General features: G+C 35.6%; 5 protein-coding genes and 1 non-coding gene across 7 annotated transcripts in view; 2 read left to right on the plus strand and 4 right to left on the minus strand.

Annotated features, from left to right (window-relative positions):
• Positions 1–540: 540 nt before the first annotated feature.
• On the plus strand, positions 541–2,655 carry LOC123865025. The gene is made up of 4 exons (XM_045905841.1): positions 541–1,007; positions 1,463–1,552; positions 1,727–1,834; positions 2,424–2,655. Exons 1-4 carry the CDS (start codon positions 783–785, stop codon positions 2,562–2,564), a joined length of 564 nt encoding a protein of 187 aa, XP_045761797.1. The 5' UTR covers positions 541–782; the 3' UTR covers positions 2,565–2,655.
• Positions 2,656–5,724: 3,069 nt separating this feature from the next.
• On the minus strand, positions 5,725–7,137 carry LOC123865024 (autophagy-related protein 13 homolog). Its single transcript, XM_045905840.1, has one exon. It carries the CDS (start codon positions 7,135–7,137, stop codon positions 5,896–5,898), a length of 1,242 nt encoding a protein of 413 aa, XP_045761796.1. The 3' UTR covers positions 5,725–5,895.
• Positions 7,138–7,171: 34 nt separating this feature from the next.
• LOC123865026 (MIP18 family protein galla-1) lies at positions 7,172–9,559 on the minus strand. The gene is made up of 3 exons (XM_045905842.1): positions 9,341–9,559; positions 8,994–9,257; positions 7,172–7,312 (listed from the first exon to the last, which is right to left on the minus strand). The coding sequence occupies exons 1-3, from the start codon at positions 9,480–9,482 to the stop codon at positions 7,215–7,217; spliced, it is 504 nt and encodes a 167-aa protein (XP_045761798.1). The 5' UTR covers positions 9,483–9,559; the 3' UTR covers positions 7,172–7,214.
• A 524-nt stretch (positions 9,560–10,083) lies between these two features.
• On the minus strand, positions 10,084–13,177 carry LOC123865273 (40S ribosomal protein S11). 2 transcript variants are annotated; one of them, XM_045906223.1, is made up of 4 exons: positions 13,098–13,177; positions 12,213–12,329; positions 10,928–11,133; positions 10,084–10,231 (listed from the first exon to the last, which is right to left on the minus strand). In XM_045906223.1, the coding sequence occupies exons 1-4, from the start codon at positions 13,107–13,109 to the stop codon at positions 10,108–10,110; spliced, it is 459 nt and encodes a 152-aa protein (XP_045762179.1). In that variant the 5' UTR covers positions 13,110–13,177; the 3' UTR covers positions 10,084–10,107. The 2 variants fall into 2 exon arrangements, with proteins under 2 accessions (XP_045762179.1, XP_045762178.1); XM_045906222.1 differs by lacking the exon at positions 12,213–12,329 and adding an exon at positions 12,377–12,505 and having other exon boundaries at positions 13,098–13,170.
• A 556-nt stretch (positions 13,178–13,733) lies between these two features.
• LOC123865061 (S phase cyclin A-associated protein in the endoplasmic reticulum) overlaps positions 13,734–24,542 on the plus strand; it is a 46,410-nt gene continuing 35,601 nt past the window's right edge. Inside the window, exons 1-9 of the mRNA XM_045905882.1 lie at positions 13,734–14,064; positions 17,301–17,455; positions 17,581–20,853; positions 20,967–21,141; positions 21,226–21,301; positions 21,933–22,035; positions 22,387–22,476; positions 22,809–22,967; positions 23,289–23,459. Of these exons, the coding sequence (XP_045761838.1) occupies positions 13,980–14,064; positions 17,301–17,455; positions 17,581–20,853; positions 20,967–21,141; positions 21,226–21,301; positions 21,933–22,035; positions 22,387–22,476; positions 22,809–22,967; positions 23,289–23,459 (4,287 nt within the window). The 5' untranslated portion in view covers positions 13,734–13,979. The remainder of the gene's footprint in view (positions 14,065–17,300; positions 17,456–17,580; positions 20,854–20,966; positions 21,142–21,225; positions 21,302–21,932; positions 22,036–22,386; positions 22,477–22,808; positions 22,968–23,288; positions 23,460–24,542) is intronic.
• Positions 23,879–23,951, minus strand: Trnak-cuu. The gene has a single exon. It is a non-coding gene; the product is annotated as a tRNA-Lys (tRNA).

The raw sequence follows: 24,542 nt of genomic DNA on the forward strand, positions 1-24,542 counted from the left end.
GTTTGACAAATAGTCAAAGATCACAGACCACGAATCCGGGTCAAAGATTAGGCAATAGAGGATTTCACCGTTGACGTTTGATCACTGTTTGGCAATCAGTGGCTAATGTTGCCACTAATTGCCAGCAGCATTGCCACTTGCCAGCAACGTTGCTAATAATACAGGTCGATTACGAAATAGGTACAAAAAGCTTGAGCGTGATTACTTGATTACTTAGTAGTTACTCTTTGTCTTGGAAACTCGTGAGGTTCCCGTGAGTGGTGTATTCATTCAAAGGTTTTAATAAACGGTCTGCATTGCGGTCTGCAGTATTCGTAACTAGTTGCAATAAGCACGTATGTACATTGTACAATAAATGTTCTGTGATGCCAGTAGAAAAGCTGAGTAAATAAGGCTCAAAAAAAGCTAGAATCTAGAGCCAGAAAGCCAGTTGAAAAAAAACCAAAAACTTGCTGTGTAAAAAAAAAAACTATAATGTCAGTTGATGCGCAGGTCAAATGTCATGATCACGTCATGATGTCAGTGAATCAGTGAAAAAACCACAGAGTATCTACCTACAATAGAGTACCTACTTTGGAAAAAACCTAAAATTATGATGAAAAAATAAGTGTTCCAATTTTGATTTATGACTGATTTTAATAGTGAAAATTTTATTGATTTCGTTTCTTACAAATTTTTATAAAATAATATTATTTTTTGAGCTAAGGGCTAACCCAAATATAAAACCTGAATAGTTTTGGGTTGTTGTGCGTTAAATTATTTTGTATCACATTAATTTTAAAATGGATCCTATTGCTGTTTTGCAAAATCGTATTGAGCTATTGGAAGCTAAGTTAGGTCTAAATGCTAGTACACTTGATGGCCAACAAGGAGATTCAGCTACTGCCAATCTTCTGAATGCTGCTCAAACTATTAACAACGCGACCGCTGGCCATGAAAAGCTGTCAGAAGCCAGGAATATGGCAAGTGAATTGAACAACTATACAGACCCGAATCTGGTTGAAAATGTAAGTTGTTTTTGTTGCTTATATTCTTGATTTCATTATGAATGTTATTATATTAATATTTGATTGTGATCTGATTGATCATCCAACACCTGACCTCATCTATTGTTAACAGTCGTTGTATAACTGTCCATAGTTAAACAGACAGACTAGATACAGGCCTCTTGTCTGTTGATGCAGATCATTTGGACTCGCATGTAATTTTGTCAAAGCATTGGATAAAGATATTAGGCATGAATGCAACTCATCTACTGAGCATGGGTCTCCTTTCAAAATGAAAAGAGTTAAGGCCAGATTGACATGCTGTCCCAGTTGGATTGGCAGTCTTCACACATGTTTGAGAACCCCATAGAAAACTCAAGCATGCAGGTTTCTTCACAGTGTTCTCATTAAAACAAGTAATACTTGCTTATAATAGAGAGAGAGAGACTTAAAGTAGATTTATTTTGTGGTTCCAGATGCAACAGAATAACATGCATATGCATGAGGTGGCTGCAGCAGAGCCTCTCATTCAACACCATTGCCATTGTATGCACCGCTGTAAGCAGGTATATTCAATAAAATACCTATGTAAGTTTCTTTGGTGCTAATCCTGCAATTCTTGTGGATTCCATTTTTTTTTAATCCTGGTGATTGAAGGATAAACCAACAAAGATACTTTCACAACAACTAATACGGGAAGTCATTTTATTTATTTACATTAATGCTAAGCTTGTTTTTAGGCATCTCCAGTGTTGGAATCGGAGCCTATCCAGCAAGTCCCTAAGATGCAAGCTGCTGTCAACCAAATGCATGTGGAAGCTGCTGCAGTGAAAGAAGAAGCTGATAATGTAAGTTTGGTTGAAAACCTTATTTAGAGTTCATGAAGTTTCGGATTACTCTATTGTTTACTGGCTAAGAATTGAATTGATTTTTATCTAATAGTTGCTAAACATGATAAATAAAAAAAGTAGGCAAGTTTTTCAAGGTTAGTAAATTATTTTTCCCCATTCAAATAACTGCAAAGCTTGTAGGTACTAAGTTATTATGACAACAATGCAAGCAGAGGGATCTAACAGTTTTTGACTTAGTGAAAAAAAGTTGTTTAAGTCAACTTTTGTTTTAATTTCAGTTGTTCCTTTATCATTGCCAGGCCAGGCCTTTTACAATCTTTTTCATTTGCTTCAACAACATTAGGAATGATTGGATCGTGCAGTGTTCTCTTAAGATATAGTACAAGCGTAACACATAACTGACTAGGTTCCTGCAGTAGTGGAGCAGTGCTGGAGGTGTGTGATGAGTGATGACAAGACACGAGAGCTCAGTGATTTGTCAACTTGTGACAACTGTCACCACTCCCGCACCCCTCCACTGCCGCATGAGCCTACTCAGTACAGTAAGTTATGATACCTATAGTAATTCTTATTCTTTTATTAAAAGGTCTCTCATGGAATCCAAGAGTTGGCTGAAACGTGTGGTACTGCAGCTTCAAGTGCATCAGAGCAATTGGCAAATGTGGCTCAGAAAGTGGAACTGGTGGAGCAGAAAATGTTCCCCAAGAGGAGGAATGGCCTGGATTAATGAGAATCTGCATAGCAAATTTTTTTTTGTAAATTGTTGGAAATATAATTTTTTATTTAATTTATTTTAATATATTAAATCTGAATGTAAATGCTGTAGTTATTTTAATAAACCTTTGAAATTTTGAATACCTATGTATGTAGATAAGTCAGTTCTAGAAATGGAAATTTCACAGGTAGCATGTGAAAAATCACTTGAAAAGCCTTTTCATGTATTGCTATGTACCTTACTTATCTAAATTTCTCCTAGTATGCTAAAGAGTGCGCGAGCGCGGATAGTATGTACAGGTATAAGATGATCACACTGCACAGATAATATAATAATGTGACCTTTGTTGTACTTATCTTTGAATTTGCTTTGGATATTGCCTTGTCACTGGTTCGTTCACAACTCGAAACACTCATGGAATACAGTTGAAATTAGTGTTGTTATGGATATCCATATCCGTAACCGAAACTATCGGATATCCGAAATAAAAAAATATCCGTAACCGTAACTGAATCCGTTATAAAAGTTTTGGATAGTTTTGGATAGGGCGGAGTCTAATTAAATACTACACTCGTACGAATTAACTGTACACTCCGCTGGAATGCGACACCTTCATCAGTTCACATTTTACAGTTCCTTAAAAAATTAATATCCGTAACCGAAACTATCGGATAATCCGAAATAATTTAATATCCATAACCGTAACCGAAACCGATATTATTTTTTACCAATATCCATATCCATATCCGGATCCGAAATTATATATCCATAACATCCCTAGTTGAAATCTATAGAACGCACTTTGACTGCTTAGACTTAAGTTTCAGTTAAAACGAGACAGATTTATGCCAGCAGTATAACGCTGTCTCGTTTTAACAGTGTCTGAAGTCTGAGCAAAGTCGAAAGTGCTTAGCTTATTTAAGTAGGTAGGTATTAAGAATCAAGGCATAAACATTTTTTTCAAAAACCTTTATTGAATTACTTTGAAAATTTTGATTACTTATTTTATTACATTGATTAAATAATAGTACTGACATAATTTGTACCTAAATCATTTACCTACATACAGAAAAAAATCCGGTCAAGTGCGAGTCGCATACGAAGTGTTCCGTACCATTGATCGTACAAGAAATAACACTAAAAATTTTTTAATAAAGAAAAACGTTTTTTTAAGAGTTGCCTAGGTAGTTCTAGGAAAACCGGACCACCAACAAGTTAATAGTTGTAGCAAAGAATTTTTAAATTTTTAGAGTGATTACGCACTGCATATGATCCGAATCCGTGAAAATACATTCTGAACTAGTCATCCGTGAGAATATCTCATAGACTACAGGCCCATGTTTAAAAATGGGTGGGTCATATGAACCACCAGGTGACGTATACAGGACGATATAAGAGCATAAAATAATAAGTTTCAGCACTATGCCGTCACTCGTAAGCTGTCCAACAGAGTGCTGGTGAGAATTGAAAAGTGCAGGTAGAGTGAGTACATTTTGGTCATATATTTTTGTACGGCATTTTTACCATCGATAGATCCATGAAAAATAATAAGAAAGCGCGCAGTGCCGTAAAAAAATGGTGCGCCACAAAGTCAGTAAATGTTTTGATTTTCTGACAATTTCCGGGGTCAATTTGGTCATTTAATTCTGTACGGCACTAGTTTCATACTGTTTCAATACAGCCTCTAATCCATTATTCCGCAACGCCGTACAAAAATCATGCGACAAGGGGAAAAAATTGAGGGTAGCAACCCCCTCTCTTTCCGTGGTCCGGGGGGTGATTTGAAACAACATAAAATTAATTTATTTTGAAAGTGTTTTATGCATAGATAATATTTTTTTACATGCCGTACATTTTCGTTGGTCCAAAGGTTTGTAGGGGATGTGGATATTATATACACACCCGTTCACTTCAGTTAGACGGCATAGTGATTTTATCATATTATCAATTGTTCTCTTCAAAAATATGTTAATGCCGTACAGTATCAGATGGCCATAAAGTACTACACCCTTAAAATGGTAGCGTCATTTTCATCAGCCTAAAAGATATGGTCTGCATTAAAATGTACGGCATAATTTTTTCCTAATTTATTTATCTTAATACTATTTAAAACAAGGGAAAAGCGTAGAAAATTGCTATATTTTATTAATCTATGAATATTTAAACTTTTGCAATAATTTGAAAAATTTCAGTTTTTGTATTTATCTATAATTTTTTTTAGAACAGTTTCTTTTGAACGGCAATACTATATAACAATAGTATTTTACACTATCATGTTAAAAAAAAAGTTGCCGTACAGAGTCAAATGATTTTACAGCTTTAAAAATTAAGTATACCATGAAATTAAGATAATTATTGATACACATTCAAATGAACACTAATTTTTTTACGGCATTATTTTTAATAGTACTTTTGAGTGCTAGATAATGTTTTGGAACCAAAGCCGTACTTTGTCAAATCACCCCCCGGACCACGGAAAGAGAGGGGGTTGCTACCCTCAATTTTTTCCCCTTGTCGCATGATTTTTGTACGGCGTTGCGGAATAATGGATTAGAGGCTGTATTGAAACAGTATGAAACTAGTGCCGTACAGAATTAAATGACCAAATTGACCCCGGAAATTGTCAGAAAATCAAAACATTTACTGACTTTGTGGCGCACCATTTTTTTACGGCACTGCGCGCTTTCTTATTATTTTTCATGGATCTATCGATGGTAAAAATGCCGTACAAAAATATATGACCAAAATGTACTCACTCTACCTGCACTTTTCAATTCTCACCAGCACTCTGTTGGACAGCTTACAAGTGACGGCATAGTGCTGAAACTTATTATTTTATGCTCTTATATCGTCCTGTATACGTCACCTGGTGGTTCATATGACCCACCCATTTTTAAACATGGGCCTGTAGTCTATCAGATGTGCCTTGGATTCGATTCGGCCATAATGGTGTCAAAGGCTTCCACTGAATAGCTAGCTTGACTATACTTGATACTTGACTGGATTAGTGTGTAAGCAATATTTGTATGAGTTCGGTCCGAGTTTTTTATATCCGTATTTTCACGGACTCGAATCAGAGTAGTGCGTAACCACTCTTAGGCATAAATGGCTCAAATACATTTAGACAATCACACAAAATATTACCTTTATAATAAGTTAGATTGGAATTTTGGAACAGTTTAATGATTTAATAGTCAGGTACATCATCATAGGTCATAGTGGAATTTACTATACTTACAAAAAAAAGTGATTAGCCAATTTAATACTAGTACTAAATCAATAAACATTTATTAAAACCAATAACATTTCAGTCTTCCAACACCACACCAATCCCTTGATCAGTTTAGTTTCCACTCCATTCAGCCGAACGACACATTTCAGCAAGCAGTTCTTCAAATTCTACAAGTGAGCTTTCGTGTATAGCAAGATCTTTGGATAGATCCTCATTAGTCATATCAACATTCTGGCTTTCAGAGCTTTTAGTCTCGAATGGATCGTCTGCCAACTTCAGATGTGGAGCATTAAAGAAATCCTTATAAAACTCAGCTAATTCACGAATCGGATGAGTATCCGCAAACGGAAAATGTAACAGTTTTAAAGGTGGTTCATTTTCGCTGCGAAAACCAGGAAACTTTTTGGGTGGCATCTCCAGAGATGTCGGACTCTTTGATATGACATTCATATCCAGATCTTGAGTACTTTTACAGTCGGCGACTTTTCCTTCGGGCGTTTTTGGCCTTGGGGGTACTCTACAAATGGGTATGGGCATCTTTTCTAGAAACTCTTTGATGACCTTCTGAATTACAATTTCATCCACGAATGCCGCGAGTCGAAGTGGCTTATTCAAATCGACTGGAGAAGCAGGTCGAGGATCTCTTTCCTTTTTCTTTTTGGATTCGAAAATAACGTGTTTAGGACTCAGTTCAAAATGATCGCTTTTGAGCAGTAAAGTTTTATCTGTTTGAGAACGATTTGGCGATATAGAGAAATTGGTTCTGTAAGAAACTGTGAAACAGAGTCCGCCCAATGGGGTTTTCAATATTCCAGCCTGGATTTTTTTAACAGAATCTCCCAACGCCTTCAATTTTGGCTCTCCGTTATACACACGGTAAAATATGGTAAACGATTCCGTACGCTGTTTTCTAGACAAATGATATGCTGGTGTTATTCTTGTAATTGTTATCAGCGATTTTAGCAGTATACCCATTCTAAAGTACACAGTGTTCATAGCCTTTAATGATGTATCAAATTGGGAATCATCAAGTTCTAAAGTCCATAACTCGAGGACCATTTCATCACCATCGTCTGTCTGCACGGAAATTTCTACGTGAAGTTGAGACCTGATAGTTTCCAGAATTCTGTCTGATGGCAATGCATTTTTGGTGGCCTGGTTGACTTCTGGAGAATCTGGTATTTGAAGGTTAAACCAATCTGAATCTGAAGAAAGTGGTTTGCTGTTAGGCTCTATTTTAACTCCCTTTCTCGATTCTACAATAACTTGAACTCCTTTATAGGCGAGGAATTTAGCAAACTTTGTAAATTCGTTCTTGTCATTTATATTTGAAAATGCTGCGTCCGGCGCCATTTTTATAGTAAAAATTAACAGAATATAACCACTACTACTACTACTAATGATAATTTTAATATGTAAAGATTTAGTTTCTACCCTTCGTCGGCGATACAGGTTTCCACGAGGTTCCTTAAATTGGGGTTTTCCATCGCAGCTGCAATTCTCTCCTTGTCGTTGATTTGCTTGTTAACTGGAACAAAAAACAAAAACATTGTCTTACTCTATAGAACACTATGGATGTGTTATAACTATTCTCAATATACAATATACCTTGGGAAATGTTCTAAATGACAATAATAAAACCAATATAGAATTAAACTGAAAACAAATCCCCGTTCATTTATGGCATTTATTATTTCAGGCAGTGCTTTCCTAGTATGGGTGCCAAAGCACTCCATTGTGTTGCATTTATTGTTTACTGTTTACCTTTTCTGTGTACTAGATTTATTTTAGTCCAAAATTTTTCTTAGTTGAATATTTAAAAAAAAAAAACAAATTTAATAATATTTAACAAAAAATTGGCTCAGTAGTTTAGAGACTACAGTGGAAGACACATACAAAGACTACTAAAATCATAACCCTTCTTTTTGGGGACCCCGTAGACGGGTATAAAACAAGGACAGTCTTGTGATGTTTGGTTACATAGATCAATGTATTGTTATGTAATGTGGATGTTAGTATATGTTCTAAGAATTGATCAAACACTGAAAATACTATTCAGGTAAGTATTGCATAATCTTTTTTCCTATTTTCATCCTATTTTAGTGAATTAGTATGCTCCTCCAGTTCCTCGCTTGATCTGTGCTGATCTCCAATCTATAGTTACCATATTGTTACCATTACCAAGATATCAATCACATATAATTTATTTATCTAACAGATAAATAAACTAGCAACAAAGTTCATAGCTAAACCAGGTTATCTGACCTTATCAAAGACACAAATAACGAACAACTTTGCGTTTTAGATGATAATTATTTTTAATATATTTCACATCACATTGTAAACATGATTATCACTAACCATATTATAAATGCGAAAATGTTTCTTTGTTTGTTTGTCTTTCAATCAAGCTGTAACAGAGCAACAATTTACGTGATTTTTGCATGGATACTGGAGAGTGACATAGGCTTCTATTTAACCCGGAAAATCAAACTTATCCCAAAAAACAAGAGTTACCACAAGGATTTTTAAAAACCTAAAGCCATATAGACAAAGTTGCTGGCATCAGTTACTTGTTTGATAATACATTCAATAATACAAGCATCTGTAGTCTGACTTGTGGCATTGATCAACATCTGCTAACTTATGCAATCACAATGTCTGGTAACATAGTAAACATCTCTGCTTCAATATAAAAAGGACACAGACCAGAAAACACTTTTTTTCTTTGAGCTATTCAAAGTTTTGAAATTTATTTTTTGTCTATTAGCTTTGTGTTCTTTCATCGATTTTGTTTATATGGATTTAGATTTTATTAAAATCCTTCTGGGAACTCTTGCTTTTTGGAGATAAAAGTAGCCTACATGCAAGCCTTCAGGGAACAAGCTATCTCTGTCTGCTGAATTTTGTCAAGACTTGTCAAGCAGTTGAGCTATGAAAAGATAATAGATAGTTGTTCGCATTTATTATAGTGGAGCCACATCCATTATTAGTATGGATAATAAGTAGATTTAAATGCAATGTAGGTAACTAAACCTATCTGTTTTGCTCAATCAATGACTTATTTATTTATTTATTTTACTATGCTTCCTACTTATAAGGTAAATAATACTATAAGACACCTTCTGAAATGTAATTTTAATTTAAATTTGAATCAATCAATCAATAACTTTTTGCAAATATCATGCAACAACCATATTAATACTCACTTTCATCTTCAGTAGTGTGTGCTCCCTTTTTGATGTAAATATCCAACTTAACAGGGTGATGTAAAGAGCGTTGTATTTTTATTCTAATACACAGTCCAATAAGTGTAGCTAACGAGCAATGGGGTACCGTAGGATTGTATTCAACCCTTAAAACTGGGACTTTGTCTGCCGTTGGCTCTTTCACGAAAATACCTTCTTCATAAACGACCTTCAAATCCTCCAAAGTACTCGGCTTCTCCGGGTCCCGAATAGTCCGCAAAAAGTCTAGAAACACCACAACACTAATTAAAATCACGAACAATCCAGTAAAACAGTCCAAACACTTTTAGAAATAATTCAAAACAAACCATAGATGGTCTCTCTTAGGTCATTATCGTCTTTGTACCCGAGTTCCTGAAGCGATGCACTTTTGTCCATATAAGCTGGCTGAGCTATCTCCGGTGGTTTTTCTGTATTCTTCAACGATAACTTCGAAAAGAATGATATCATGTCGTAAGATATTCAACAATTTAGATACGTGGTGCAAACAAACAAGGCAGACATGTTTATTACCACAGATTAAAGTAAAGAAATACGTTCATGTATTTTTTCAACTGACTTTACGGCTCTGGGTTCTAGGAGCCTCGTACGTACAATGGGAGCCCACCTATTCATTATTAACAGAAATCGTCCAGTTGGTTTTATTATAGTTAAGTACTTATAGAAAAGGCGAAAGTTTGTGTTTGTTACTCCTTCACGCAAAAACTACTATACGGATTTGGGTGAAATTTGGAAAGATATTTATTATAGGTACTGGATTAGCACATCCCGGAAATCAGTTCCCACAGGATTTCAAAAACCTAAATCCACGTGGACGAAGTCGCAAGCATCAGCTAGCTAGCAGTAGATCAGTTATGGGTACCCTTGGATGGATAAATATCTCTGTGCTTAATCAGCGTTGCCAGATAGGTGGCAAAATAAATCTAGGAATGAACGTAGCTTCCTGAATCACAGGCTATTAAACTACTACATAGGTATTAATTCCTGTAAGGGTAATGTTTTATGTAGGTATTGGTTAGGTTAGGTTAAAATACAGAAAAGAGCCACAACATACTTATAAAGTAACTTTATTATATTAGAATTTTTTGAAAGATTTCTTGGAGCCCTTGCCCTTGGAAACCTTAAGAACGTTGAACCGTACAGTTTTGGACAGCGGCCTGCATTCACCGATGGTCACAATGTCGCCGAGTTCCACATCCCTGGAATAAAAAATTGTCTTGTTAAGAATCAATTATATTTCTTGAAATTATTATTGGAATATTAATAACAAATTCAGTTTGGGTTAGAACACGTTTTATCGTCAATTGGTGTTCGGAAGACCGTCGTGTAGGTATCATCATTTAGAAAACCTAACAATAAACTGTTTATCAATTTTAAAAAACTAGCAACTCCATTATGGACCAGTTGGTAGGTCTCATGGATGGTAGGTCTAGTAATAGTATGTCATACTGAGTATCCATTACAATACTTAAGCGTGAAACAAATTATGGGCCGCATCCCTGATATCTCTGACATCCGACCATTCAAGGTTAAGTCCAACAGTTAGCAGAATTCATAATCCAGATACCTATAAGTCGCGTCCGAAAAGAATTTGTTCCCACCTTTATAGATTGTTTAATGTTAAAAAACCACTGACCATGTCAGGTACACGGTCAGTGGTTTTTCATGGCAGGTGACTTATAAATCATTTTGGTAATCTAAAGTTAGGAGAGAGAGGGCATCTATATAGCCACACATTAGTTAGGAAGTTAGGTTGGACAAGCTTTAATTAATATTGACTTTAGAAAATGAGCATCTTTCCTACTGTAGGAAACAATCCCATCAAGCAACTCCATAAAATTCCTAAGCAGTCAGTATTGATAAACATAATGAATTAAATATTCAATGAAACATACCTAAAGCAAGGCGACAAATGGACAGACATATTTCTGTGTCGCTTCTCAAATCTGTTGTATTTGGGCAGGTAGTGGAGGTAGTCTCGTCTAATGACAATGGTCCTCTGCATCTTCATCTTTTGAACCACGCCAGTGAGGATACGTCCACGGATTGAGACATTGCCAGTGAATGGACATTTCTTGTCAATGTAGGTACCTTCAATTGCCTGTAAAATAATAACAGCTTGTTTTATTTTTGTAAGCATTTCTAGGTCTTGTGGAGTGTTTGAAACGCATCTATTCGAAATAATGGCTGTTTTTTTTTTAATTTCAGTGTTTGAAGTCTACAAATAAAATAAAGCATTCAAAAATTAATTCAAAACCACTGAAAAATTTAATAAATATAAAAATTGTTTACCAATTAAATTATAAAATAAGCAGCCATTTTCTCTTAATCAGAATTTGGGTTGAACACGGTGTTCATCATACAGTAATCAGAAGACCGTCGTGTGAGTTTCATCATTGGAGTATTTAATGATAGTATACATTTTTGCCCTCATGCTACGTAACATTTTTTACAGTGACAATACATAAGCATAATATTAATAATTATAGTGCATGTAAAACAAGTAATTTAAACCGAACATGATGCACACCTATCACTGACTAGTGTATTTAATCCTCAGTCTAAGACTTGCATAAACCACCATATTGCCACTTCAGATTGATTCAGATTTCATTAAGATTGAACTAACTTATTTTGCATGCACTATTAGTATATTATAATAGATTGTTTAGCCTATGGTTAATCCTCCACCAATAATTTTAATCTTATATCTCAGAAGACCAATTTTTCCCACTTTAAGTGATACTAGTATTTCTTGATTATGATCTTACAACTAAAATTTCTTACAGTAACATGCTTAACCAGACATGCAAACTTACCTTATTATAATAGATAACAAAATAATTATTACCTATTTAAATATGTATTTTGTTCCTTATAAATTATTTTGCCATCTTTTAGGATCCTTAACTTAACTGTATAACCAACTTATATAGCTTAATGAACATGGACCAGCACCTATACAGAGAGAAGAATAACTTTGACTTGGGAATTCAGTAAGACCATCAGTGACCTTTTATATTAACAGTACTGAAAATGACAATATTATTTCAAGTGATAAGTTAAATAATGTTAAAAAATAATTGTCAAAGTTAATTGTTCTCCTCTGCAAAAGAACCACTGTTAGCGACGAAGAAGCCACCGTTGCCACCGATGCCAGATAAAATGGTAAACTCAGACCTCTCTTGGAGTCTTGAAACCTAGACCAACATTCTTATGGTGTCGCATATCCTTTTTCTTCATTACCCCCTTGCGGTTGAGGAACACCGTCGCCTGTTTCTGAAACGCTTTCTCTGTCTACAGAAAAAAGAAACACACTGGTTAGAATCACTCCCATGCGTTACCTCTCTTGGTGTCTTGAAACCAAGACCCACGTCTTTGTGGTATCTCAGTGGTTTCCGGCTTCGTTTAACACCAATGCCTTTCTTACGGTTCAAGAAGACCGTCGGTTGCTTTTGGAATGAACGTTCGGTCTGGAATTTGCAATAAATATTAGGTACCTAAGTAGCTTAAAAATATCTAACTAGTTTTCCTAGTGCTGCTGACTTGCTTCTGTTATTAGTGACACTATTTTCTATCAAGAGAGAATCAGGTTGAATACAAAGCCTATGCCATATTTAAATATAAGTAATCATAACTTTAGAAATACCTACGTTTACAAATAAGTACATACCCATTACAATGATATCCTTTGTTTAGAAAAGCATAAACTATAACCTGGCAATGCACTTTTAACCTAGCAATTATAATAATTCAAAAAGGATTCTCGAACATATCAAATGTATTATTTATTTATAACATAACACAAAATCTGGGAAGTCAATAATTACGTGTATTATAGTATTCAACTATTTTATATAAATACAGTATCTATTTGCAAGAAAATGATCAAAAACCGAAACCCCACGTGGATAGAATAGTAACATTTCAAGGTATTTTAAACACACTTTCCCATCAAAAAACACTTCTACATAAACGGGCCGGCCTTTTATCATTTATTTATAGCAAATAATATTCTTATTTCTTTGTAAAATACATTTTTTCTGCTACAAACTCGACACCTACCTGATCCGCCATCTTGCTTGACAATTAAAAGAAAATGTGCATCAATCAGTGTGACCATCACGAAAGTACAGAATCTGCCTGCTGCCATTACATTCATAGATTTCATAAATAATTAATTAAATACATGGCTAAGCCAAAATCTGCTAAACATTTCCAATTTAGTGTTAATTTCATTTCAAATGTAAAAAGCCAGTCAGCGTGTCGGGCCTCTCTCTTTTAGGATTCCGTACATAATATTATGAATATCATAATATTTTTGGTGTATGAAATATTTCTTTTCTGTTCTAGAGCATCCCAATAAACCGTGAAGGAAAAACAAAAACAGTCAGGAAGTATTTACGTCACAAAATCTGCCAAAAGTCAAAAACTTTATTAAACATTAACAAAATCTGCCAGAGAAGGAAAATTTATCAAATCGGCCCAAATGGCAGAAATCTGCAAAAACGGTCACACTTTCTGCAAGACAATATCATCAACGTCAATCAATTCTCAATTCCATAATACGTCCATGCTCAATTCTGTCTACGCTTGTCACTGTCAATCGTACGCCATTGTGGTTCTGTGGTATTATCATTCGACAATGAGGTAGAATTAGGATATTTAGCATGGGTAGGTAGTGTGTTCCATGTTCTGTGGTATTATCTATGGTCAAACACATATGTCATTTGCGAATTGTTATGAAAATAAACTCAAAAAATAAAACTTAAAATTTTCGCTCAGATTGTTTTTAATAACTTCATTTTCATTTATTTTTCTTTTGATTAACATTTATAACTTTTTCTCATAAATACAAAGTGTTTTGCTCGAACGTTTGTGCGAGAGCAATGTGTTTGGTTAAACCATTTGTTTTTCTTTAGCCAAATATATTTTGGTTGATTTATAATGGAAGAAGTAAGGCAGCTGGTGCAGGAAGAAGGCAGAGAGGCGAGGAACCTCGTGGCTTTTCATGTTGCCGTGGATACTCCTGGTAAATCAATAGATATAAATTGCTAATGGCTATTGATACTTGATACTCATGTAGAAGATACCTCGACAGAACCAAAGACGTTTCACCGTGGGCGGTCAGTTTGAGGAGCAATACAAATAAACTGGCTATAAGATTACTCAATTTTTGTAGGAGTTTAAAAACATTAAAATTAAGAAATTGAAGTTTATTCTTATCCCTATCCTTTGTTGACAAAGAATTATATTGAGACAGGAAGTAGATAGATATGTACTTACATACATGTTTGAAGTGAATTATATTATTAAAAATATACATTAGGTAAGTTTTTCTAATAAGACTTTTTTTAACTTCTTTCAATATTCTCTAATGAGTTATAACTTGTAGCAGTTACATTACTAAGCTTAAATACAGTTTTTTTTTTGGCAAGAAGCTGGTTTTACTTACAAAAATTTCTGAACATCAATTCTAATTGGGGGTAAAAGCTACATGAGAAATCTCCAGTTTTGAAGACTAATAGTTGAAGTTGTTGTTGATATGCACTGATGTATGGGAAAACTCCAGTTAAGAGTTTATTAAGAGTTTACAAATACAAATCGAACTTATAAAAAAAAAACAATATTCATTAAAGAACAAAGATACATTCTCGTAACTACATAATTATTATGTATCTACTTACATACATATTTTCTTTAATGATTAAAATATTGCAATCTTAATATTTCCTACATCTTTAATTTAGTTTAAAATACTCATAATTGTCATTTGGCTTAAACAATTGGTCGGTTGGCAATCTGGATAATTGTTAATGACTGAGGTCCGGACTCCGGATCATTGAGTCTCTATTGTATTTACTAGATATCACCACAAAACCAAAAAACACAAATAGTAGTACACCAAGACACAAATCTTTAACACCCTCACTATCCATACTGTGTATATAACAATCTTGAAAGATACTAAGCTAATAAGTGATAAGAAACTCGTCTGAAAGACCACGAGAAAGGCAGTCCAGTTTAGTAGTAGTTTGTAGTTATAAAATAGGAAGATTTCTTTTTCAATTAACTGTTACAAGGTTGCTCTTTTCAAAACTTTTTGATACTGATTTTTTTTCTGTGCAATTACATCAAAGGTGGTAATGATTAATTGGGCTATAAAAATTTCTATCGAAACCAGGATCTATCTTAAACATGAAAAGTTCAAATTAATTGTGAATAATTTCAGTCATATTTTGTGTTAATCAAACTAATATCTGTCAATTATTGTCAAATAAGTACTAAAAATCAATACACTTTCTCTGTGCAAAAGTGCATTCCTTATCAATAGCTATGAACTTAGGATGCAAGGTCTCAGTTTGGGCCATTAGTTTTATTCAATGACAAGTTAGCACTTTACTGTGGACTCAAATCATAATAAATCTTTCCAAGTGATACTGTCTTGCAATCTTAAATCCCTTTACAGTATCTTCGCCCATAAGCATTAAAAAAATTTGTAATTATATTGATCTAACTGGAAAAGGACTCGGGATATTCCACTTTTAACGCGAATAACTGCCCCAAAGAGGTCAAAAAATATTACTACTGCTGCACATCAGTGCTTGTTGTTTCTGCTAAAAAGACCTCTGATCTTTAAATTGTATGTGAGCATTCGGTTCAGGATGTCCTTTCTCATTGGCTTTAGTCTGTAGATATTATAATTTATAGCTAGGGATGTGACCTCAGAGGGCGATGGAGAGAGCTATGCTTGAAGTTTCTTTATGTGATCGGTAGACGTTGAGGTCTCAAGGTGCTTGAATGGTGACCTCACATTGGAAAGCACAGCATTAGAAAATCCTCCACTAGGCAGACAGACAACATCAAACTAGTCGCAGGGAGCCGCTTGATTCAGGCGGCGCATTGCCGTGGCGCACGAAAGAAGAGTCCAGCACTGGATGTCTATCGGTTGATAATGATGTTTTTCTCTTAATAAAGGTCAGACTAAACTACGTCGAGATTTTATTTTGTCTGAAATCTGACCTTGACTTGCTCGTAAATGTTTAGATACGTAATCGATATGGAATATTTACAGATGGTGCCTTGAATAAATCAATAACTGTAAATAGTTAAAGTGGCTTCACCTCGAGTGCTGAACAAAAATATCGATTGTCTGCTAGGTTTCTATTTTTATGTTTTATGCTTAAAATAAAGTCTGGAAACTTTGTGTTTGCGATTATGTTGCGATCCATAAAATAGGGCAAATTCGTGCCGATATCAAATGAATTGAAAGAAAACCTAAGTATAAGAATACCTACTTTATTTAAATGTGTGCTAGACAAAACAGAAATGAGTAAAGAGTAAAGACACCCCAAAAATTGGGGAATTACATTGATGAGGTTACTGGATTGAATTGGTCAAGTAACATGTAACATAGATCCCTGTTGGTGATTTCTCATGTTTGTGTTTGAGTAAATTCTGTGTAATACTAAAGCTGGTCAACTTAGAAAAAAACCACTGGATGGTAAATTATCATTAGGGATTTATGCGTTTTCGTAGCGGTCCCTATCTAACACGTGCAAAATCGTCGTCACGACACATTAAGGCGCACTAAACGGGTCTAACCGCAAAATTCAAATTTAATTTGGTTTTTCGCGTTTTGCAAATTAATACGACAAAGACTACGGCAGACTATGTAGACTTATGGCATTCTAATTCCGCCAATGGCTGTATCATATTCACAGGATTACATAAAAATGTTTAGTTGAAAGTGTTCAGTTTAAGAAATTTGTCAAAATAATGAGTTTGACATGAGTTACTCACAAATTAGTCGATACTATAACTAATTTCTTAAACTAGACCCTTTCAAGTAAAGATTTTGACGTGACAACGTCTTATAATTCGATAGAGCCGGCTGCACGCACGAAAAAACATGACTCATGCGGCGTTACCTCGCTCTGAGGCGTTCCATGTAAGGCTTGAAGTGCAAGCGAGAGCGCGGAACGAGCGACAAAGAAGCACAATCGGCCTTTGTTGTCACGTTCAACTATCGTCAGTAAATCGACTTTACAGACAACTAATTTTTTTATATAAACCTGTGAGGATGGTACTATATTATGATACGATATGATATTGGCGCAATTAAAATGCCATAAGCCTACTTTGTCGTATTAGTTTACAAATTACCATATTTAATTTGAGTTTCGCGGGCAAACCCGTGTCATGCCCCTTAACTCCCAATGAGGAATATGATGCAGAGATATGTTTATATTTGTTTGTTTTCCACAGCTCGGGTGTCTCGCAAGCCACCTCGCGCCTTGCCTCCCGCCCGCCGCGCGCCTCCGCGGGCCACACGCCTCCGCTCCGCCTCGGCCGGTCGCGACAAACGCTCAGAACTTCGAGCTCGCTATTGGGCATTGTTGTTTGGAGATTTGCAACGAGCTGTAAGAACTTTTATCTGTGACTAATTTCGTCATTAGAAATACGAGCATTATTTTCTTGACAATCAAAAACATAATATAGATTCTCATTCAGAGCATTCTCAACCTTTTCTTTTCATATATTTCAGGTTGGTGAGATTTACAATACTGTTGAAGCTCACGAAAATCTTAACGAGTGCCAAGAAGTTATACTAGTTCTAGAGAACTACACGCGTGATTTTAAGGCCTTGGGAGAATGGTTCAGACTAAAATGGGAATACGACAATACACCTCCACCACAGAGACCACAGAGCTTAGCATGGGAGATAAGAAAGACTGATTTTGTAAGACCCGAATCGAGGCGTACTTTTTCTGTTAAGACTTCGCCATCAGTATCAGGGAAAAATAGTCCTTGTCTATCGGGATATAACACGCCGAGTGGCAAGAATAGCCCTAACTTAACCGGTAAAGCCAGCCCAGGCAGCGGGAAAATCAGCCCTAGGATATCATCTAACTCAAGTCCAAAAGCAACTGTTGAATTTTTTAGTAATAAAATTGTTGCATCTAAAATAACAGCAAAACCTGAACCGAAAGTTGCCAAAGAAACTTCTCGATTATCTGATATCAAAGAAAAAGATGTGACATTGGAAAATTCGAAAGAAATAAATGATGACATTAAAATTGAAAATAAAATATCAAATAATAAAGAAGAACAAATAAAGGCAATAACCGTCGAAATTGGTACAGCGAAAGAATATCAAAATGCTTGTCCAAAACAAGTAGTTGTTAAATCACCAAAACATGTTAAAACAAAAATAACCAACAATAAAAAATCTGCAGATGATATTTCTTGCCAGGCTAAAACAACTATTACTCAGCTAGATGCTATGGAAAACGAGTTTTTATATAAACAACTAACTGAAAATGAAGTAAGGAATAATAATATAATTAACAAAGATATTGAGAAAGAAAACATTATAAATAGCAAAATTTCTGATATTGTTAATATAAATGATAAAATTGAAAAAATAAAGGGAGAAAAAGACGACTTATTGACTAAATCGCCTACTAAATCCGAAGATAATTTTGCAGATATATCGAACGAAAGTTCACCTAAATTTAATATTGAAAAACCCCAAGATAAAAATGTTGATATAAATAAAGTGCCATTGAAAGCAAATGAAAATTCAGTGCACGATTATAGAAATTTGAACGGTAACGCAGGAGAATTGTTAACAAGTGACGCCATTGGTTCAGATATTGAAAAAACTCAATCAGATCCAGTCATAAACGAATCAGAAAATGAAAAGTTAAAACCCGATGTTCATATAGGAATAATCAGTCAGAATCTGAGTCCATTAGTGGCTGAAAAAGTTGACGTTTGTATTGAAGATGATAACGGAAAGGAAACACGAACAGAGGAGATTCAAGAGAAGTCGAAACCCGTTAAAATAGTAAACAGTATTAATTGTCCTGTTATAAAAGATACTCCTAAAAACGTAAAACTCAGTGGTGAAAAAAAGTTTGATGAAACTATTGGTGAAATTAATGAACCTACAAGAAACGTAACTGTTGATAATGTACATAAAAAGAATCAGATTTTTACTACACCCATAGAAATGCAGAATCAACCTCCGGAGACTGTTATAAATACTTGTGATTCCTTAAAGAAATTAGCAGATTATGATTCAAAAGACCTCATGCAAGAAAAAACTTTAAACATGTCGAGTGAGGCAGAAAAAGAGAAAAAAACAACAACAAACTGCAAAGAATTTACGAAAGAAGCAATTGCTATTGAAAAAGATGATTCTAAAAAAGATCAAGATTTGAAGAAGTTTGATATTAAATCTAATTTAGAGGCGAAACCAACTGCTAAGCCAGCTTATTCGCAAGCAGCTGCAAAACCCAAAACATCCACCCAACCAACAAAGGTGGAAGTGAAAACTCCAACACGATTGGCTCGAAGTTCCACTGTAGTAGAAATTCGGCCCACAACCGTACCTAAAACTCCACGATCATTCCAAAAAAAGAATCAAACAAATAAATGCAGCTATCCATTCAATTTAACGACTGGTCGTAGTAGCCTTTTTGATGGTACATCTAATACAAATAACAAAGGAGTTATACCTAAACGAACAATTAATAGAATTAGCCAAAATATGTCTTCTGCGGATCCTAAAACTGTGACAAATAAAGAAGTTATTAAGAAACGTCCCCCAAGACCGAATTCGCTAAAGATTAATGAAAAAACTGATAAAAAAGAAAAGAGTTCTGCTTTAGAGAAAAATAAAGATAGCAAAGATTTCAGCAGTTCTGATACAGTTGTACCCCAAGGAGATATTATGTCAAGAATTGAATCGAGTGAGAGCATAAAAACTCTTGTGCCTGAAGATCATCACGTTTTGCAAGATGTTGCGAATTCCATTGAAGTACTTAATGTTGATAGTAATAAAAACGACAACGAAGGTTGGCTAACAGTTAAATCTAGGCGACTGAGCCGTGAGTCTAAAAAGCACTTAAAGTCGCATTGGAGCAATAGATTCCATCAACCGTCAGCAACGACAAGTCTCCCTACTTTAAACATGTTGGAATCTCCTAAACAAGAGACAAAAAGTATCGTCGTTTCTAAGGAGAATAAAATAGATCGAGCTAAGTCCGAACAACCTCAACAAATTGAAAAGCAACTTCAAAAAGTGGAGAAGATTAAGCCCGAAAAGCTGGTTCCATACGAAATGTTGGTAAATAATGAAACTGTGATTACCAGTGAAAACTTAGTTTCAAATAGTAGCCTTGATACGAACGAAAAACTGCCTCGAAATGAGAAGCCAGCTTCAAGCAACATTTTTGAGGGAACTCCGAAGTCCGAAAAGCTCGTGAAGATTTCACCCAAACCGAAATCTGATAATAAACTTAGAGATGCGTCGATGATCAGACAGAAGTCTGATGTAACTGGTTTAAGAACTAAATCTTCGCGAAATAAGGTGCTGACCAAAAGAGCGGAGAAAGTAAAGGATTGTCAGAAATGTGATGATACTTCTGAGTTAACGAAAAACCGTTTGCATTCGTCTTTGGAAAGTCTAACAACCGCTTTAGCTAGATCGCAAGAAAGTACGGCTGACGCTTTCGATTTTGACAAGTGGAAGGCAGAATTCAAATCCACTTTCAAATATTTAGAAGACGATGATCAAATGCCCGATCAGAATGAGATATTGAAAGCGGCTGATCCTTCGGAAATGTCCGAAATAGCTGAGATGACGTCACAAATCGAAGAGAATGAAAGGATAATCAGTTGGGCTTTAGATTTCCAATCGGAAGTTGATCAGAGGAAATTATGTGAGGAGGAAGATTTGTTGAATAGGCAGATCCTGGAACTACAACAGGTTTCTGATATTGAAATAGACACTGAAACTGATGATACGGAAGTAAGTATCTCAACCTTTCGCGCATTATAAGTATATATACTTATTCTTTGGAGAAATTGTAAATAGCTAGTTCTCGTCATTAAAATCTGATCAATAAATAATTATTATTACAGACGGATGCAGAAATCCTTTGTGAGGATCCCCCAGCTCAAGTATGCCCCACGGAAACTTTGGGAGCTCTAGCGGCAAGTCTAGAAGACCAATATGAAACTGCTCTCGCTGGTATGTCTTGGGCAGAACGTGTCGACACTTTGGTGGTTTTAGAAGCATTGGTTGCTAGGGACCCCGGTAAGTTATGTACTATGGCAAAATATAAATACTAGTTTGAATAAATATAAGACATCATTTGTAAATAAAAAACATTGCTTTCAGGAAGAGCACAACAACTGCATGCTAAATTGTCACAAGGGATTAAACGCCGCGGGAGTTTACAGGATGCTTTGCGAAGGTATATAAATAACTAGATTACCCGCGATTTAAAAAATCCCGTGGGAACTCTTTGATTTTCTGGGATAAAAAGTTGGCTATGTCAGTTTCCGGGATACAAGCTACCTCTGTACCAAATTTCATATTTATAAATCGGTTAAACGGATGGGCCTTTAAGAATCCCGTGGGAACTCTTTGATTTTCCGGGATAAAAAGTAGCCTATGTCCTTCCCTGGGATGTAAGCTAACTCTACCTTTCATCAAAATCGGTTAAACTGTGCCGTTCGCGATTGTATCTTCCGTGGATTTTCGGACTTTTGTTATTGACTGCACTAATATTATAAATGCGAAAGTGTGTTACCATGCAATAAAACTTGTTAACATATAAGTAACACAAACTGTTTTAAATACATTGTTTACAATATTACAAAACAGTGAAATATATATACAATTATTTTTTGTCAACGGTATTTCGCTGCGACATATAGATCTCACCATAGAGAGGTTCAAAATCTTTCGACAGTTTACAATATCACAAGATTGATTCTGTTAATTCATAATCTGACGGTATTCACAATTTCACGGTGACATACCTATAGTCTTATATACTACAATAATATATTATAACAGGATATTATTTACTTTGATTATAGGCTTCAAGCTAAACAAGCTAGAGCTGAACGCCAAAGACTTGAATATCAGACAGAGCGTGCCAAAAAGATACATCAGTTGTTGGCACGCGTGGAAGAAGTTAAGGTGACTAAAATTTTGTTATTTTGATTAAGGTTTTGAAAAATCCCATGTGAACTCATTCTATTTCTGGGATAAAAAGTAGCCCATGCCCGTCCCTGAAATGCAAGCTACCTCTGTACTGAATAGATGCCTGCTATGTCCAGGTGAATTTAGGTTTTTAAAAATCCAGTGGGAACTCTTTTTGTTTTTTTTTGGAATAAAATGTAGCCTATGATTGTTCGTATCCAGGATGCAAGCTGAATCTGTACCTTTCATTAAAATCGTTTAAGCAGATGATCCTGTGGTAACAGACAGATATACGTAAAATTACGTATGGATTATCATTTGTTGTTTAAATACTTGTTTTATTTATAGGTGGCTAAAAACCAATTGATAGAGGAGAAGAGAATGAGAATGGAGAGGCGTCTTCAGAAGGCTGCAGAAAATAGAGATCAACATCTAAAGGTAACATAAAAATCACTGTTGAGATATTTTTAATTAACTTAAAAACAAATTTTTGCACTCTTGGCTTTGACAGTGAATTCTGGAGAGGTCTAAAAATTTTGTTCAATATCAGTTAATACTGACAATTTGGCAAAGTCCGTGATTATATTATACCGTGTACCATACTATATATTAAAACTACAACACTTGGGCTACATTTGTAAAGCGCTATTTCTTCTACTCTTGTGCGTTTTCTCTTCCTTATTACCGAGCACAATTTTTATACGCCATGTAATATGAATGTAACTTGCCTAATGTCTATGGTATAATGTAATTGGTATCATATTTTGTAGGACATAGTGCGCAAAGCACACGACGAAGAGGAAAAGCTACGCGAGATCGCTTTCATCAAGCAACTAGAGGCGGAGAACAGACGACACGAGTTCCTGGAGCAGTGTCGCACGCACACCACCAGACTGCGCCAGATGAGAAGGGATAGACTGCACAAATTGGTAAGACTTCACCAACACATACAATGCAATCTTATTTATTTATTTGACACACAACAGTTGTTCATTTTATTTTATTTGTTACGGAACAAAACACAGAATTACACACTTAAATTACATAATATGTTATTCCTTAAGTTTTATGGAAGCAGTAAAATGTGGGCACATTTTTGCAGCCGCTCCGACATGTTGTGTAGTGATGGGGGCTTCTTGACTGGACCTTTTTGTTAAGACGTTTGACATCGAGGTCTTAAAGTTAGCGTTCTTCAAATGCCATACCATTTGTTGGATGTGGATAAAATAGATAGTAAATTACGATTGTAGGAACAAAAGGCAGCCCGCGAGGCGGCGGTGGGTGCGCGGCGCCAGGCGCTGGAGGTGGCGCGTCAGCAGCACGTGGCGAGCCTGCTGGAGCGGCGCAAGGAGCGTGACGCGCGGGTCGAGGAGCTCAAGGAGTTGAAGAAGCAGGAGAGAGACGACGCGGCGAGGGAGAGAGTGAGTGTCTAGAGTGTAGGAGTGAGTAGGTAATGTAGGTAGGCACCGTTACAATTAAAGGGTGTTGTGTAAAAAAACGGGCCGGATCATTTCAGCCCGTTCTCATGAACCACCTCCTTTTTAGAAGTCGGTTAAAAAAGAATCTGATTAATTAAATTAATTAGTGATTGCCACAAATTAAATGATAGAATCTGGCTGATTCTGCTGCACACAATTTCTAAACTAAAATGACAAGTATCCATTTCACAATGCTCCATGGAAAAGGATAGCTCCAGATTTAGATCTGTCAATAGTATGTTTGTATACAACAGAATTAGCCATACTATTTTAATTTAGTCGATATAGTAAAATGTAATCATAGAACAACTAGCTAATAAAAATGAATTTTATTGAAAAAAAAAAAAGGAAAAAGTGACGTTCGCCCAACGTGGGGCTCGAACCCACGACCCTGAGATTAAGAGTCTCATGCTCTACCGACTGAGCTAGCCGGGCTGTGCGAGAGAGTGCGAAAAAGTGATATCATATGTTTTGTCTTTATCTTTATTATGATTTGCTACGATTTCAGCTGCTGGTGTGTGCGACTTAGTGTGGGTTTAGGCTTTTCTTTGAATATCCCGAATAAAAAGTGTATCCCTTCCAGGATGCAAGCTATCCCTGTTCTAAGTTTATCAAGTTCAGTGTTTGAGCCGTCCAAAGGTAATAGACAGAAACACTTTCGCATGTATAATATTAGTATGGATTTAGCATTTAAACTGTCGTGAGTGATTTCCATTATAAAAATAAATGATACCGGCTGTACTCACGTGGTTAGTCGACGTAAGACCGACTAATTTCAACATTGCGAGCTGAGTCCCTTTGAAAAAGGACCCCAGATGGGTTCGAAACTAGTCAGGCTTACATCGAATAACCACGTGAAAACAGCCGGTATCATCTATATTTATAACTAGCTGATGCCCGCGACTTCGTTTGCGTGGATATAGGTTTTTAAAAATCCCGTAGGAACTCTTTAATTTTCCGGGATAAAAAGTAGCCTATGTGTTAATCCAGGGTATAATCTTTCTCCATTCCAAATTACGAACGAAA

This window comes from Maniola jurtina, chromosome 5 (assembly GCF_905333055.1).
Source record: "Maniola jurtina chromosome 5, ilManJurt1.1, whole genome shotgun sequence".
Taxonomy (NCBI): Eukaryota; Metazoa; Arthropoda; class Insecta; order Lepidoptera; family Nymphalidae; genus Maniola; species Maniola jurtina.

What these genes read in the sequence shown, in the direction of transcription:
- LOC123865025 (XM_045905841.1), top strand. Translation starts at nt 783, where the DNA reads ATGGATCCTATTGCTGTTTTGCAAAATCGTATTGAGCTATTGGAAGCT. An exon ending in GTATGCACCGCTGTAAGCAG is followed by an intron (nt 1,553 to 1,726) that starts GTATATTCAATA and finishes GCTTGTTTTTAG; the next exon opens with GCATCTCCAGTGTTGGAATC. An exon ending in TGAAAGAAGAAGCTGATAAT is followed by an intron (nt 1,835 to 2,423) that starts GTAAGTTTGGTT and finishes TTTTATTAAAAG; the next exon opens with GTCTCTCATGGAATCCAAGA.
- LOC123865026 (XM_045905842.1), bottom strand. Translation starts at nt 9,482, where the DNA reads ATGATATCATTCTTTTCGAAGTTATCGTTGAAGAATACAGAAAAACCA. An exon ending in CCTAAGAGAGACCATCTATG is followed by an intron (nt 9,258 to 9,340) that starts GTTTGTTTTGAA and finishes TGGTGTTTCTAG; the next exon opens with ACTTTTTGCGGACTATTCGG. An exon ending in ACACACTACTGAAGATGAAA is followed by an intron (nt 7,313 to 8,993) that starts GTGAGTATTAAT and finishes TTTTTGTTCCAG; the next exon opens with TTAACAAGCAAATCAACGAC.
- LOC123865024 (XM_045905840.1), bottom strand. Translation starts at nt 7,137, where the DNA reads ATGGCGCCGGACGCAGCATTTTCAAATATAAATGACAAGAACGAATTT.
- LOC123865273 (XM_045906222.1), bottom strand. An exon ending in GTTTCAAGACACCAAGAGAG is followed by an intron (nt 11,134 to 12,376) that starts GTAACGCATGGG and finishes ATTATTTTACAG; the next exon opens with GCAATTGAAGGTACCTACAT. An exon ending in CATTTGTCGCCTTGCTTTAG is followed by an intron (nt 10,232 to 10,927) that starts GTATGTTTCATT and finishes TTTTTATTCCAG; the next exon opens with GGATGTGGAACTCGGCGACA.